At 47.4% G+C, this 17,005-nt stretch overlaps 1 protein-coding gene across 3 annotated transcripts in view; it reads right to left on the bottom strand.

Moving 5' to 3' along the window:
- Positions 1-17,005, bottom strand: part of CCAR2 (cell cycle and apoptosis regulator 2) — a 32,852-nt gene that overhangs the window by 14,520 nt on the left and 1,327 nt on the right. For all 3 annotated transcript variants that reach the window (XR_009558586.1, XM_035139690.2, XM_060283031.1), the window contains exons 4-12: positions 16,849-16,940; positions 13,831-13,922; positions 13,473-13,587; positions 10,307-10,433; positions 9,749-9,845; positions 8,665-8,781; positions 8,016-8,250; positions 6,676-6,789; positions 5,571-5,734 (exon numbers count right to left, since the gene is read on the bottom strand). Coding sequence is in view for 2 of the 3 variants with exons in the window: in XM_035139690.2 (XP_034995581.2) it covers positions 5,571-5,734; positions 6,676-6,789; positions 8,016-8,250; positions 8,665-8,781; positions 9,749-9,845; positions 10,307-10,433; positions 13,473-13,587; positions 13,831-13,922; positions 16,849-16,940 (1,153 nt within the window). In the remaining variant the exon portion in view is untranslated. The remainder of the gene's footprint in view (positions 1-5,570; positions 5,735-6,675; positions 6,790-8,015; positions 8,251-8,664; positions 8,782-9,748; positions 9,846-10,306; positions 10,434-13,472; positions 13,588-13,830; positions 13,923-16,848; positions 16,941-17,005) is intronic.

Consider the following 17,005-nt stretch of genomic DNA (forward strand, 5'->3'; position numbering starts at 1 on the left):
TGGGCTCTTTTGAATATCTGGTGATGCCCTTCGGGTTGCAAGGGGGCTCAGCCTGCTTCCAGGCCTTCATGCACCACGTCCTGGGGTCCCTCCTCTTCAAGAACTGCCTGGTCTTTCTGGATGACATCCTTATCTATTCCAATGACCCAGTGCAGCATGTGAAAGATGTCAGGGAAGTGTTGCAGCGCCTGAAGGAGAACCACCTGTATGTGAAGCTGGAGAAGTGCAAGTTTCACACCAAGGAGGTGGACTTCCTGGGCTACAAGCTGTCAGACAAGGGGCTGGCGATGGACAAGGACAAGGTGCAGGCCATCCTGGACTGGCACAGCCCCAGGACGCGCAAAGATGCCCAACGCCTACTAGGCTTCGCCAACTTCTACAGGAAGTTCATCAAGAACTTCTCTCGCGTTACGGCTCCCATCACTGACTGCCTGAGAGGCAAGCAGAAGTTCAGGTGGACACCAGAGGCGCAAGCAGCGTTCGAAAGCCTCAAGAGGGTGTTCGCCTCGGACCAGAACCTGTTCCACGTGGTCCAGGACGCGCCCCTACGCATTGAGACAGATGCTTCTGAGAAAGCTGTGGGCGCCATTTTGTTGCAACTGGACGCCAACAGGGAGTGGAGACCCTGTGCCTTCTTCTCCAGGAAGTTGACACAGCCCGAGCGCAACTACACCGTGTTTGACAAAGAACTTCTTGCGATCCACGCTGCGTTCAAACATTGGAGACACTTCCTGGTGGGCGCCAAGCACCCCATCCAGGTGTGCACAGACCACAAGAACCTGGAGTTCTGGAGAACTGCCAGGGTGCTCAACCAGCGGCAGATACGGTGGGCAGAGTTCTTCTCGAACTTCAACTTCTCCATACACTACATCCCGGGAGAGCAGAACGTCAGGGCGGATGCCCTCTCCCGCAAGCCAGAGTACATGGAGGAGGAGGAGCCACCAGCCCCAAGGCACATTTTCCCCCCGTCGGCATGGTCCTGCGGAGCAGCAGTGGTGAGCGAGGCAGAACTCACAGCACTGACGGCAGCGGATGACTTTGCCAACCGCATCTTCAGAGAACTGAGAGGGGGGAGGGAGCAGGCAAAAGACTTTGCAGAACGCAGAGGGCTGCTTTTCTACAAGGGGGCACTGTACCTGCCCACCACCCAGCTCAGACGTACGGTCCTCAAACAGATGCACGACAACCCAACGGCGGGGCATTTTGGAAGGGACAAGACCACTCACCTAGTCATGAGACACTTCTGGTGGCCAGGGGTGAGGGAAGATGTTCGAGACTATGTACGGGGCTGTGACACCTGCCAGCGGGCAAAGGTGGTCAGAGCAGCGCCACCAGGGTTGCTGGAGCCCTTAGCCACGCCACACAGGCCGTGGGAAGTGCTGTCCATGGACTTCATCACAGATCTGCCTTCTTCCCGGGGTAAGACCGCAGTGTTGGTGGTGGTGGACCTCATGTCCAAAATGTGCCACTTTATACCGTGTGCCAGGGCAGTCTCTGCAGAAGAGACAGCCAAACTGTTTGTGGATCACGTTTTCAGACTGCATGGATTACCTTTAAGGGTTATTTCGGATCGTGGCCGCCAATTTGTTTCCAGGTTCTGGCGGCGGCTCATGAACCTCCTGCAGGTGGAGGTCAGCTTGTCGACGGCTAGACACCCGCAGACCAACGGACAAGCGGAGAGGGTCAACGCCATTCTGCAGCAGTACCTGAGATGCTACGTCAGCCAGAGGCAAACGGACTGGGTGGATCGCCTGCCACTAGCAGAATTTGCCTACAACAATGCAGTGCACGTCTCCACAGGGGTGTCGCCCTTTAAGGCCAATTACGGGCGCGACCTCAGATCTTTCCCAGAGAGGGAGGGGGAGGAGGAGGAGGAGGGCCCACAGGCTGAGGATTGGGCAGAGGAACTGGAGACGGTGCACCAGCAGCTCAGAGAACACTTGGAGAGAGCCAAGGAAGCGTACAAAAAGGGGGCAGATCGCCACAGGCGACTAGGGGAGGTCATCAGGGTGGGGGACAAGGTGTGGTTGTCCTCGGAGGGCCTTCCCACCAGAGGGAGGTGCAAAAAGCTGGCACCCAAAAGGCTGGGCCCCTTCACGGTCACGCAACAGGTCAACCCGGTGGCATACAGGCTGGCACTGCCAGAGGACATGAGGGTGCATCCAGTGTTTCATAGATCGCTGCTGTCGCCGTACAGGGAAAGCAGCAGGCTCCGAGACAGCGAACAAACCCCCGAGGGAGGGGGGGAGAGGGAAGGCAGGGAGCAACTCAATGAGGCCACGGCCATCCTGGATTCAAGGTGGGGGGTGGGGGGACTGGAGTACCTCATGGCATGGGAGGATGCTCCACCGTCCCAGAATGAATGGGTCCCAGCCACTCAGATACAGGAGGAATTCTTGGTGGAAGAATTTCACGCCCTCTTTCCCCACAGACCCAAGCCCTGGCACATGGAAAGGGAGGGGGAGGAGGAGGAGGCACGGGAGAGCAGCTCACCATGGCGCTGGGAAGCGGAGTTTGAGGAACCAGAGGATGAGGTATGGGTGTCACCGAGATCCACCCAGTCAGAGGAAGGAGCAGATTGGCAGAACGTTTTTACCCCCACCAGCTCTGACGCCACGGACTTTTTGGGATTCCCGTCAGCCCAGGCGGAAGGGGGGGGCTCGCAGGACTGGGGGGAGGTATTCACACCAACGGGCTCGGAGAGCACTGAGTTCTTAGGCTTCCAGTCGTCACCGACACATGGGGGGGGCCTGGGGAGGGGTGAAGGAGAGCTTGGGAGGGGGGTGGATGTGAGGGACAGGGGATATCGCGAAGTCCCTCCCCTCCTGAGTTCAAGCCCGTCCCCGAGCAAAGGGGAAAGCAGGGAGAGTTCCGATTCCAGTGGGGAAGCAGGAAGTCGTGTCCGAGGCTCAGGCAAGGTAGAGGAGCCAGGGTCCCAGGTGGGACAGGAAGGGGCAAGCAAGGGGGGAAGACCCATCCCCCCAACTCCAGAATTACGCAGGAAGAGGAGGGGCAAGAGGATGGGTCTGCCAAAGCTCTTGTGTTGGAGAAAGACGCGCCAAAAGCCATTAGGAGGTTCTGAAACCGACTGACCACATCACTCCGTGTAAATAGCAATGACTTGAGCACTGTAAATACGCAGCACCAATAAAAGAATAAAATGCAGAGCTGCGTGGCGTCGTTACTCTGAAGTAGTCCACTCCGGCCACCGTGACAGCAGGCTTGATTTGAATTCAAACCACACCTGCAGACAGACATTTATCTTCTGAAGAAGCAACAGGTTTGTGAGACCGCAAAGGAAAAATGTTAAGTTTACAAATGGACAAATCAGTGTTTGCTGTCCAGCACTAAGCTGCTGATTGCTACTGGCAAAGAGTTCCTTTGCATTTCGCCCTGAGGACAGAATCTAGCCTCTGGCCAAAAAAGGTTCCCGACCCCTGCCATAGCCATTTCAGTTCTGCCAAAAAAGAAAGTAGTACTGCAGGCATTTCTGAAAAATAGCCTTCTTACTTGCAACAATAAATTTCCAGAATAAAACCAACATAATTTTGCATAGCACATGCATAAAGCTGAGACTCAACAAAACTGACTTGCTTGCTTTCTCATTAAAAAAGGCAGCCACCTAGTGGTCAAGCTAGCCAAGCAATAATGACATGCCACTGTGCATGAGAAACCGAGAACGAATCCTTTAGCATCTTAAAAATGAACAGATTCGTGTGGTATCAATATTCATGGACTAAAAGTCCTCTTCACCGGATGCATTACAGTGGTACCTCAGGTTACAGACACTTCAGGTTACAGACTCTGCTAAAGCAGAAATATTACCTCGGGTTAAGAACTTTGCTTCAGGATGAGAACAGAAATCGTGCTCTGGCAGCGCAGTGGCAGCAGGAGGCCCCATTAGCTAAAGTGGTGCTTCAAGTTAAGAACAGTTTCAGGTTAAGAACAGACCTCCAGAACGAATTAAGTTCTTAACCTGAGGTACCACTGCATAAGGCTTCTAGTCCAGGAAAGCTGATGCCACAGTTAAATCAGCCTCAAAGTTGCCACATAATCATTTTTAAAAATTTGTTCTAACAGACTAATATGACTAGTGGGTATTTGTATTGCTTGGCCTTATGAACAGAAGCTTTGCCCTCCACCCCACCAATCTGGTCTCCCATCACAGGAGAAGTAATGGTGGCAGATGGTAAGCAAAAAGGGCCCTAGGCCCCAGGGATGATGATCTTGTGCTCTAGCACAGGTTCATTTGTTGCCCGCCCGTCATAATCTGCTCAATACTTCTTTTATCACAGAGTCTTCTGCACATGCCATCTGCTCCAAATCACAGAGAAGTCCCTTTTTAACAATGACTTGTAGTTTTGCTCTCTTTTTTTCATTCTAGGCATTTATACCCAGCCCATATTCATATGGTGCCCCAGGCAACTTATGTAAAACCCTAAAAATATCAACATAAATAATGAACAATAAAAAAATGAAAGTGGCAAGCCATAAAAACAACACAGCAGCAACATTTAAAAGGGGAAAAGAAAAACAGAGATGAAAAGCCTGGAAACATAAAAAGGGGTTTGCATGGTGCCAGACAGAAGAGGAGGTACTGGGGATATTCCCTGGAAAGGGGTTTCCACAGCTGGGGAACACAACCAAGAAGGAACTTCTTCCAGTCTCCACCCACCTCACTTCTGAAGGCAGGGGGGACACCCAGAAAGTTTTATTTTAGGTCCACAGTTTCGACTATAGGATACAATATGCCAACAGCAAAACAGGCATTTGGTCTGCCTAAATGGGAAAGGGCCAGAGCTCAGGGGAAGAACACATGCTTTGCATGCAGAAAGTCCCAGGTTCAATCTCCAGCATCTCCAAGTAGGCTTGAGGAAGGCTCCCTGCCTGAAATTCTGGAGCCACTGCCAGTCAGTGTAGACACCACTGAGCGAGATGGACCAATGGACTGACTCAGTATAAGGCAGCTGCATATGTTACTATGACTATTAAAATCTACCTGGCAATTCAAAGATATGGTTACCAAGCACATCCCCCTTAACTCATTCAAATTCATCAGGACTAATGATCATTCATCTGGGATCCTAGGTAACAAGATTCTATTGATTTCACATTTATCGGTTTTGATGTATACTTCCTTGAATGTATCACGTAGAAAGGCAATATATAAATAAATAGGGGCTGGTTGATAGTTTGCATGAATCTCTCTCCAAACCAGGGTGGGGAAACCTCAGGCCCGGCTCAGGGACTGAATGTGGTTTTCAGGACTCTCCCCTTAGCAGCCCTGCTCCCCACCCTGAGTGCTTTGGTCTGGCTAGAATTTGCCCCTGAACTGTGATAACACCTCTCGTTTCCTTGGACTGGGAGGTGCAGGTGCACTTTTAGCATGACTGGAATGTTGTCTTTTTAGGGAGGAAGGGTAGGATATAAACAAAGCCACTGCCCCCCCCCACTGGCATGCGGCCCCTGAAAAGTTGTCCACAAGGGAATGCAACCCCTGGGCTGAAATGTTCCCCACCCCAGCTCTCAACAGACCCATAGTCTCCAATCCCAACACCACTTAGACTCACCACTTAGTGCAAGCACTCAAGTCCAAACCAATCTGCGCTTTGGTGCAACGAATGGCTGTGTGAATCAGAGCCATAGGGTTTGCAGCTGGGTCAGGACCATCCAGAGATGGGGACCACTCCCCTCCAATCAGCACTGCTTCGTCTGCTTTCTTTCCCAGCAAGAACTAAGGAAAGAGAGACTGTAAGGAGACATACTAGCCAGATCTTTGAGGGTGACTGAGCTCAGGTAGAGGCCTTGATTACCCCCAACTCTTCCTACTCCAGCCCCCAACCACACCTGACTAATCAGCATGGCTCCTTACCCACTGAAAACTGGAAGAGACCAAAAGGCATCAAGTCTAACCTAATGCTTCATGGCTGGAATAGCCTCTCACAGACCACAACCTGTCCAATCCAAAAGGCAGGGAACCACAAGCAGGGCAGAAAACATGTTACTGTCAGCATCAGCCTCCCAGCTATAAAAAGGGAACCTCATCTAGGTTGAGCGTGGGGAATGGGGCAAGGGATCGAAGGCACTTTGTGAATCATCCAGCTAGAAGACCTTAAGGAAGCCCAACTGTACCTGCTCCTAGAGAAGGCAGCCAACACCCCACAGTAGTTTGTAGGTGGGGGTAAGCTTGCTTTTGCCCCCAAATGCATGCTCTCAAAAGCAATACCTACATCATGTACTGCAATATCTTTGTCTCTTTATATGGTATTCCTGGTACCACAGTGGAAAAGGCGGGAATTAAAGCCCTTTCACAGGAGAGGAAAGTCATTCCAGATCCCAATGGAACAGAAGTTCACTCCCACATAGGAAAAGAAATCGCAATATTCTGCCCATAAATTTGGAATCTATTCAAATTTATTGTTTTAAACCATAGGTCAGGGCAATAGAGAATATATTCATCAATGCATTTGCCCCGAATCACTCTTCAGTCTCCCAACTGACCCTGCTTCTCAAATTTTGCCCCTGTATCGTTTTAACGCCACCTTGTTTTCTTATCTTTTCACATGGAAATTCTTCCCAGTTATCTGAGTAGCTTCACCCTCCCAACTAGTTCTTGCACAAGGTTAAGAGCAAAGTCCCTCTATGCCGCCCTCTCTTGAACCAGAAGATTCTCACCTTAATTTTCTTTGTTGGGTGCTCAGGACTCTCCCTCTGGTCACTGGGATCTTCAATGTATAGCAAACAATTGCGGTAAAATTCTTCGATGCCCGGAGAAGAGAGCAGCAAAACCTACATTGGGGAGGGACCAATATCTTAGCAGCAGGGAAGAAGCATTTCATGTAGAAAGCTGAAGGTTCAATCCCTGGTATCTCAAAAAGGGAAATACCTCTGTCCAGGGTTCTAGACAGCTACCATCACATCAGAGTGGCTCTCTGGAGAGTATGGTCTGACTTGGTATAATACAGCTTCATAGGTACTAGAGTGACCTCTCCTCACTCCCACCCCCTATTGCAGACAGGCTATTGCATGGTTGATCCTGAAAAGGGGGTTAGCAAAATGTTATGCAAAGGGCAAACTCTTCTTACATATTTTTATAGTTTTTAACTCATTGATACTGTTTTTAACTGTTGCTGCCCTGTATTATTTTTATGATTGTTTTTTTTAAAACAAAACAAAACTGTAAGCCACCTTGAACGTTTTAATGGAAAAACTGGATATAAATATCTTAAGATATATAAAACACAGAGAAGGGCCCAGATCTTTCTCCAAATCCGACAATGCCACAGAGCCGTATGCAGAATCTGAAGAAGAGGCTACTAGCTAAAGGGAAGGTGAAGGAAATGACACCAAAGCTTATGGTTTCCATATGTCTGTTATCTTCAACAAACATACACAGGCAGAATTTGATGTACAACAAAGAAGTCATCATCTTTACCATCTCTCTCATTTTCCTTCTTTACAACACCAAGAGAGATGCATATGCAAGTTCTGTTAGTTGAATGTGAATGTGTGGGAGGCAAAGGAATGCCAAGCAGCCCCAGTATTCCCTTTATGTCGGGCACCAGCCATGTATGGGCAAAAAGAATCAGTTAATCCCAGGACACCTAGTCAGCCTCAGCTGAATCTGTACTGTACAGTAGTGCTGTACTCACCATGGAAAGCATGGTCAAAGCAACCCTGGGCTAATAATAATAATAATTTATTTGTTCCCCAGCCACTCTGGGCGGCTTCCAACAAAAAATTAAATACATTAAAATGTCACACATTAAAAACTTCCCTAAAGTTTTTAGCTGAGTCTGCAAGGGGAAAGTAGTTTGACGCCCTTGTGTGGACTCTCACAGGTATGATGGGATGAAGCATTAGTAACAGAGAAGGTGAAGCTCAACAGGTGCGCAAATAAGCTTGAAGTTCAGCCTGGCTCAAACATGAAAACTATTTGCACCACCTGGTTTTCACCCACCACATCTGCCAGTTCTTGGTCCAGCCCCCACTTGGTTTGCCACCAAATCCTTCACCTTGGCACTGTATGCAGAGTTGGCGTCTTCTGGCTGAGCATCCTGCGTCGTGCCTTCATCACCCTGAGGTGCCTCTTCAGCAGCACTGGCTACCTGGATGCGGCTGGGGTGCCGGAGAGTCAGTGGCTGAGTGAGTGGGAAGGTGTCCAACCAGCAGAGGCGCACATCATAGAACTCCTTGGGCAGCTGGATACTGCAGTAACGCCTCAGGATTTCCATGGCATCACAGAAGGGGCTGGAGAAAACAGACAGATGCCAATGCCAACCCCCAAAAGACTGTAGTTTGAATTATAGCTCTTGAGATTAAGGAGCAGGTTTTGTGCATGTCTGGATACAAGATGGTGGAATGAACCTTTCAAAACTGCATTGATTTTAACTATACTGATTTGTGAGTTTCTAATTCCCAAGCAACATCAGCTAAATCATAGAATCATAGAGTTGGAAGAGACCACAAGGGCCATCCAGTCCAACCCCCTGCCAAGCAGGAAACTGAGAATAATGCTGAGAATAATGAAGACGATGACATTTATATACTTCCTTTCTGCCAAGGCAGTTAATTGTTGAGCATGAAAAGCTCCTATTCCTGGCACAAGAGGGTTAATTCAGCAATTCCCTCCCCAAAAGGGGCCCCTTGGTCTCCTGGCCTTACCTGTTCACAGCATAGCAGGCCAACTGGACTCGGTACTGGGGTGGTTCGTGTCGTGGCTTTTTCACTCCCCATGGCTCATTACCTTTCTGCTTCCGTTTCTTGGAATCAAAGTCATCCCTAAAAACATGGCAGCACAGCAGCTAAGACAGCAATAGCCATGAAATGCCAGATCCTCCAAGCTTCAGTTCTTAGCAATACACAGCCCTGCAAAGGCCATAAGCTTAGGAAAGAGACACCTAGCCTGATTACCAAAATTATGGTCTGACAAACTTATATCCCTACCCTGGAAGAAGTTGTGTGGATCCTGTAATTACTGCAGTCACTCAGATTTATAACCATGTGTTTTATCCAAATATGTCAGGGCCTTCTGTTCTAAGATTCACTGCATCAATCAACTCTCCCATGCAATGTGCGACCAGGAATGATTCAATCAACTCTCCCATGCAATGTGCGACCAGGATTGATTCTACTTAGCCACTGATCTATGAAAACCCCAACAGACATCGCAGAAGACCATAAAGGAGTGTATATGTTGTCTAGCACTCTTGTTTCTGAAAGCAGTCAGCCAAATTCTTCCAGGAAGCCCACAATTGCCACACAAAGGCATTGACAGGCCTCCCCACCCTTGCCCACCATCATGGCTAACTGTGGCACAAGAATCCTTGAGGGGCAGGAGAAAGGCTGAGAGAATTTTGCATCTGCCACCCTGTAATACTACAAGCACAACTGAAACTAAAAGCAGCAACACGGGACTGAAAGGGAAAAGCCTGGAACCAGGGTCCACCCCCGTCATCTCCAGTTAAAAAGGATTGAAACAGTCTGACCTGGTATAAAGCAGGTTTCCTAGATATAATTTTTTTTGCTGAATATAAAGAGGCAGTGTGAGCTCAACAAAAATACTAAATCTCAATTGGGGGGGGGCACAGAGAACAGGTGCAAACCTTCCAGCTGTGGAAAAAACAAGCATATGTGCCAAGGGCTCTTCAGGATAACACTCTTTGGAAGCTTGCACCATTTGCCATCCAAAAAGGAGGAGGAACGGAAAGGGACTTTGTGCCAGCACAGAGGACATCTAAGTCCTTACCATCTGCCTGAGTCTTGCCTGCCCTTTGGACCCCGACCAGTGTATCTGCCAAGATGGCTCAAGTGCAGCGATGGAGATGTCTGGAAAAGGCTCATTGCTGAGGAAGAAAGACATACAGTCTTATTTCTGCCTTTGGGACAATTCATTGGCCTCCCTGTGCTGCCCACCCACAATTCACTCACAATTGTTATCATCAGCTGGTTCCAATTCACATACTAATTCCATCTCAGGCTGAAAATGGAATTTTCACCATGGCCACATATATACCACCCTAGAGGTCCTTCACAGAGCTGCAACACAGGTCCTATCCACCCGGCCTTATCAAATAAATTATAGTCTTTTCCCATGACCCAGTGAAGAGAGGGCTTACTGAAGACTTGGGCTCCATACTACCATCCTAAAAGAGGATCTTGCCTCAGATTTTTCCATGGTTTCCAAAAGAGATCTGTCTCAAATTCCATCACCAGACATACCACCCCAAATTGTAGATTTGCAATGCTTAGTATGTCTAACCATTCCATTTCTCCACCAGCAAACACAAGATGTAGCAACACTTACGCTTCTGGGGAAAGAGAGGTGGGATACGGTGAGGCTGAAACAGCAGCTGTGGCTGGGCTCCCAGGATGCCTTGCTTCTGCCCCAAAGAAGCCACATGGAGCAGAGGGGTGGGGGGCTTCAGAAGAGGCTGTGGTACAAGCAGATGCTATGAACCAGAAATACAACCCTTCTTACCCCACTAGTTCCCATATTTAAGAATGCAGACCTCATTGCGAAGAATCAGGAGGGAACTCCCCATTTCTCCACAATGTCAACTGTATTGGCAATGCAGAGACACAAAAGTGGAAGGTGCCTATGCCAGAAAACCACCACAGAACACCAAATAGTCCAGCCAAGTAGTAAACCTGAAACATACATGCACACCATTTTCTTCTGCATGGCATATACATCATCAGCAACAGAAAAGCTACACTATGGACTTCATATTAATATCTCATATCTATCATTCCAGAATACAAAGTGCCTGGGGTGGATAATGAACAATGCTTTTCCCAATTTAGAGTGCCCAAAAATCTGAAGTAGTAAGGAAAGGAACAACAGTCACTATTACTGTACCCATTCTCTTGCCAATTTAGTATTTATTAGACTTTGGCAAGAGGGGCTCAAAACAAGATTTTATCTTCCAAGACACACTATTCCCCTTACCACTCACCCACCTAAATCCCCACTACAACATGCAGAATTGTGCATCCACAGAGTATGATCAGTCTTCACTGAGCTGTTTTGGGGTCGTTGGGCTTTTTCCCACCTAAAGTTTTTTTGTACTTCTGCAGATATGCCACTGTCTCTCTTGCTTCTCCGTGACCCCATTTTGGCTACAACTCTGTTGGCACTCGCTAGCCAAGTTTGATATTAAAGGGAGCAAGACACTATCGAAGATTCTATGCTTAACAGCTTCAGGCTAATCTATTATTCGTTTGCTAGCACCTGATGTTAGTTACTTAAGGAACATCAGATTTAAGGTTGGGAAGAATGTTAAAATGACTCCAAAAGGTTACCAATATGCACTGTGTAATCTCTCGCAGGTGGTGATATATCACATCCCCAATGCCAAGAGCAAGCTCTGCCACCCATGTATGGCCAGTGTCTCTATACAGTGGTGCCTCGCAAGACTAAATTAATTCATTCCATGAGTCACTTCATCTTGCAATAATTTCATCTTACGAAGCGCAGTTTGCCACGGCAAAAAAACAAAACAAACAAATTCGTATTGCGAAGTACGGCCATAGAAAACTTCATCTTGTGAGTCACCAAAAACATCACAAAACGCTTTCGTCTTGCGAGTTTTTCGTTGCGTGAGGCATTCGTCTTGCGAGGTACCACTGTAATGCCAATCAATGTCAGATAATATCCAGTGGAATACGACTGTTTCCCATTTTCCATGTTTGGCATGCCACAGTTTTTACTTTCATCCCAATTTTTTGCAATGTAGAAAGGAACTATTAATTATAGAAAGCTTGGGATTCTTTCTGTATAAATAAAGAACTCCGATCTAGCTATATGTGATGAAGCTGTTTTCCAGTGGCATAAAACAAGACAAGAAAGGACACTGATAACTGCCATAACTTTGGTTTGCAATGCAAAGAGGAATCCAGCACAAGGCAACACAGATTTCTGAAGAGAATGGCCAGGGCAGAGTCACTATACAGAAACTGAAGACTGTGGCTGGTTTGAAATCTGGATCTTCTAGAAGCCACTGCAAACACGTTACAGTGGAACCTCGGTTTACGACTACCCCCATTTACGAACGCTTCAGCGAGTGAACGCCGCGGACCCGGAAGTGTTTACCTCCGGGTTCCGCAGCGCGTGCGCAGAAGCGCTCTATTGGCGCTTCGTGCATGCGCAGAAGCGTACCTTCGGCGAGCAATCACCTCCGCGAGTGAGCGCCTCCGCAGAATGGGTTGCGGTCGCAAACCAAGGTTTCACTGTACATTTATTCTATAGTTTCCTTTTTTACTTAAGGGTATTGCAAGATGTTGATGGTTGATATATTTCTTTGGTTTAACACTGTAAATCTAACGGATTGAGGTTGAATCCTGACAAGACAGAAGTACTGTTTTGGGGGGACAGGGGGCGGGTGGGTGTGGGGGACACCCTGGTCCTGAATGGGGTAGCTGTGCCCCTGAAGGACCAGGTGCGCAGCCTTTTGAGTCATTTTGGACTCACAGCTGTCCATGGAGGTGCAGGTCAATTCTGTGTCCAGGGCAGCTGTCTACCAGCTCCATCTGGTACACCAGCTGAGACCCTACCTGCCCACAGACTGTCTCACCAAAGTGGTGCATGCTCTAGTTATCTCCTGCTTGGACTACTGCAATGTGCTCTATGTGGGGCTACCTCTGAAGTGATCTGGAAACTACAACTAATCCAGAATGCAGCAGCTAGACTGGTGACTGGGAGCGGCCGCCGAGACCACATAACACCAGTCTTGAAAGATCTACATTGGCTCCCAGTACATTTCCGAGCACAATTCAAAGGGTTGGTGCTGACCTTTAAAGCCCTAAATGGCCTCAGCCCAGTATACCTGAAGGAGTGTCTCCACCCCCATCGTTCAACCCAGACACTGAGGTCCAGCGCCGAGGGCCTTCTAGCGGTTCCCTCGCTGTGAGAAGCGAAGTTACAGGGAACCAGGCAGAGGGCCTTCTTGGTAGTGGCGCCCACCCTGTGCAACACCCTCCCATCAGATGTCAAACAGATAAACTACTATATGAATTTTAAAAAAACATCTAAAGGCAGCCCTGGTTAGGGAATTTTTTGTGTTTGGTGTTTTATTGTGTTATTATAGTTTGCTGGAAGGTACCCAGCATGGCTGGGATAAATCAATCAGATGGATGGCATATTAATAATAATAATAATATCATTAGTTCTTTGGCTCTGTGTGAAGCAGGTCTCTTAGTTCTGACTTGCAATTCCATTCAGGAGATTCAGAAGCTATCTGGGGCTTTCTGATGTCTCTGTGGTGGAAAACCCACCTTTCATGTTAGTTGTGAATCTTTCACTGCTTCATTGTACGATATGAAGTAGTACTGAATAAATTGTAACACCTTAGTAGAAGAAAGGTAACTCATCTCCATACATGAGATCAAAGTGAATACAAGCAAAGTAACTCAAACTCTATATATGACAAAAGAATTCCCCTACATGCTTGGAGAATGAAACACTGTGGTACCTGATTTGACAATGTCTGGACCTTCAAGGCATTCCAGGGCACTGACTGGCTTGGGTTGTAGACAGCTTTCACCAGCACCTTTTCACCAATCTGTGGGATCCGACCTTTGACAACACTGAAACAAAACAGAAGAGATTCTAATGGGCACATCTAAAGCTCATTAAGGTAAAGGTAAAGGGACCCCTGACCATTAGGTCCAGTCGTGACCGACTCTGGGGTTGGGGCGCTCATCTCGCATTCTTGGCGGAGGGAGCCGGCGTACAGCTTCCAGGTCATGTGGCCAGCACGACAAAACCGCTTCTGGCAAACCAGAGCAGCACACGGAAACGCCGTTTCCAATTAATGGCTCTCTACTCACCTTAATTGGAAGAAAACTTCATCATCCACCACTCCAAAGTAATCGTGGAGGCTGGTGACTATTCCAGTAAAAACTCGTTGTTTCTCTCCCCCCTGAAAAGCAAAGGCCCAGGGAAATCACTATAATGACATAATGAAAGGTTGCACACTAATCACTGGTGTCACAAATCTGGTCATCTGCATACCCAATCCCCAGGCTCAGTCAACAGGTACAATCATAACAGACTGCAGGTGCTACCTATTCACAAGCCATCAAATTCACTCTCTTTGTCAGTCACTGGAGTTCTAGACAGTTCATAATATTTCTTAAGACTGAGGCCATATCAAGTCCTGGCTACTCTCAAGCTCTTTCATCTGCCAAAGGAGGAATTTGCCATTTATTGATTTCTAAATCCTTTAACTCTGGATTCAATATCACTATTGATGTCAAGCAGTAACCAACTCTCTTTCAAACTGAACAATTTTGTTCCATCCTAATCCAACTGAACCCTGAAAAACTATTCTGTAATATGAGCCTCTTCAGACATCAACAGGCCCTACATGCAGTGGAGCATGGAACTCAGGATCAGTATGCCTGTACTAGAGAAAGGAAAGCACTATTGACTTGGGCACTCAGGCAGAAACTGGGCAAATAGGATATACAGTACACCTGTAAAAAGATGCCTTACTTCACAGGGCAAAATACATGTGATCATGAGAGCCACGAAACAACAGATTACCAAGCCCACTAACATTTGAAGCAAACCTAAGGAAACCTGGGAATTACAGAAACGCCTTCATCATAAATTTCTACCCTACTTCATTGAAGTAGCTGCTACAAACACACACCAACTGTGACCTAGAAGATTACTGCCTTCCTCAATAGCAGCTACAGTATGGGAAATTTTTGGCCCTCCAGATGTTGCTGAACTACAGCTGCCATCACCTTTGACCATGTATGATGCACCTCATGTAGTTGTAGCTCTGCAACAACAGGAGGGCCAAAGGTTCTCCACATCTGCTCTATATTGAGTTATTCAACTGCTCAACTAAATGCCAGTTGCTCTGCAAAATCTAAAGGAAGCACTCTCTGGCTCCATGCATCGGTCACAAGACTCAACAGACCCTCGGAGGTTGCTTGCCCTGCTTCTAAGGAAGAACACAAAAATAAATAGAAGACCACCCCCAGCCAGAGGAAAAGCTGTACAGAGCTTACTCCCCACTATCTCTCTGCTGGAAAGAATATTGTGCTTCAGCAACTAGTTGCCCTGGGTACTAAAGGGGAGCAAATTCCATTGGTTAGGACCAAAGGCCACATGGTTTAAGTGTTGCTTTTTTATTATGTCACCTGCTGGAAGCTGTCTTGAATACCTTTTCATCAGGATAGGATATAAATCTTCAGAATACATACGTAAATAAAACTAAGAGTCTGCAGTGATAGTCACAAGGTAGACACAGAGATGCTGTGTATGCTCCAGCAAAGGCAAACTGTAAACTAGGATGAACAGATTGATCTATGGCACTGTGGCAGGGGGACTAATTTAAGAATACCATGGAGCCATCATCTACAGTTCTGTAACCATCTACAATATATACTTAGTCCTGAAACAATTGAGAAGGAAATGGGAGATACTAATTATCCTAGATAATTAGACGGTCACCTCCAGGCTTGACTACTGTATCTCGCTCTATGCGGGGCTGTCCTTGAAACTGTCCCAGAAACTCCAGCGGGTGCAGAATGCTGCAGCGAGGCTCCTTACGGGGACCTTGCCATGGGAGCATATTCACCCAGTGCTTTACCAGCTGCACTGGCTCCTGGTCGAGTACCAGGTCAGGTTTAAGGTGCTGGTTTTGACCTTTAAAGCCCTATCCGGCCTAGGACCCTCGTACTTACGGGACTGCCTCTCCTGGTATGCCCCGCAGAGAACCCTCAGGTCCACAAATAGTAACAGCTTAAGGGTCCCAGGCCCTAAAGAAGCCAGATTATCCTTCACAAGGGCCAGAGCCTTTTCAGTGATGGCACCGACCTGGTGGAATGTTCTGTCCCATGAGACTAGGGCCCTGCGGGACTTAATCTCCTTCCGCTGGGCTTGTAAGACAGAGTTATTCCGCCTGGCCTTCAATTTAGCCTGATCTGTCATCCCTTTTCCCCTTTCCTTTTTTATGAAGAAACCCTTCTGGGTCCCCACATCATAATTTTCCCTGGTCTCCTTGCTGGCCTAACTTGGCCAGTTGCCCTGGTAATGCTATATTGATGTGTATTTTTCACTGTTTTTAAGTTGCTTTTAAGTTGTTTTGGTTGATGTTTTATATTTGTTGTTAGCCGCCCTGAGCCCTGTTTCTAAACCAGGAAGGGCGGAGTATAAATAAAAATTTATTATTATTAGATAAGTTACGAGACTACAAGAGAATTTGAAACTCTGTGTCAGGCAGATCCTCATCAAGGCTACTGTTTTTCTGATACCCAGTCACACTGCGCAGTATTTCATATGAGTTCCTAAGCAGCATGGCTTAACATTTTCTCACCCCTAAAAAAAATTTTTCTAGCCTTCCCACTCCACGTGAAGAGCTTCACTGTTGCAATCAGAGTTATGACCACTTACATGACCTTAAGCCAAATTTGATGGTTTGAGGGAAGGCGGCAGTGTGACCCTAACACACACTTGCTATCTCCAAGGATCTGAAATACAGTACATATTTCCAACCCCTCCTCCAAAGGCTTTGAGCCCAACTGGCACACAGCATGCAGCTCTGGTTTCATTAAATGCAAAGAGTTTGAAGCCAGATGCCAAAGACACACAGACCTTCTTCACCTGACCTCTGCCTGAGATTCCATCTGAGACACATCATAAACCACTTGCCTGCCTCTAGAATACATAGCTGCTGGCACATGCCCAGGAAGTTGACTAGAGCTGCCTTGAAACTTGTTCATAGAGCTCTCCAGTGGAAGTAGAATCGCTTAACTGTTCTCTCAGGAGAACGAAAAAACACCAGAATTTCACTGACACCTAGAAGGAAAAACCAATAATCTCCCACAGACCTGAAGATGGCGTGCCGCCTGAATAATCTCTGCTGAGATGGGAGGATTTAAGAGGCCAGGTGCAGGTCCCAATAAAGAGGCTGGTTGGGTTCCTAGTGAAAAGGAGCAAATAATTGTAAACACTAGAAAATTATTGAATGGTCAGATAGAAGTGCAT

This window comes from Zootoca vivipara, chromosome 15 (assembly GCF_963506605.1).
Source record: "Zootoca vivipara chromosome 15, rZooViv1.1, whole genome shotgun sequence".
Classification (NCBI taxonomy): domain Eukaryota; kingdom Metazoa; phylum Chordata; class Lepidosauria; order Squamata; family Lacertidae; genus Zootoca; species Zootoca vivipara.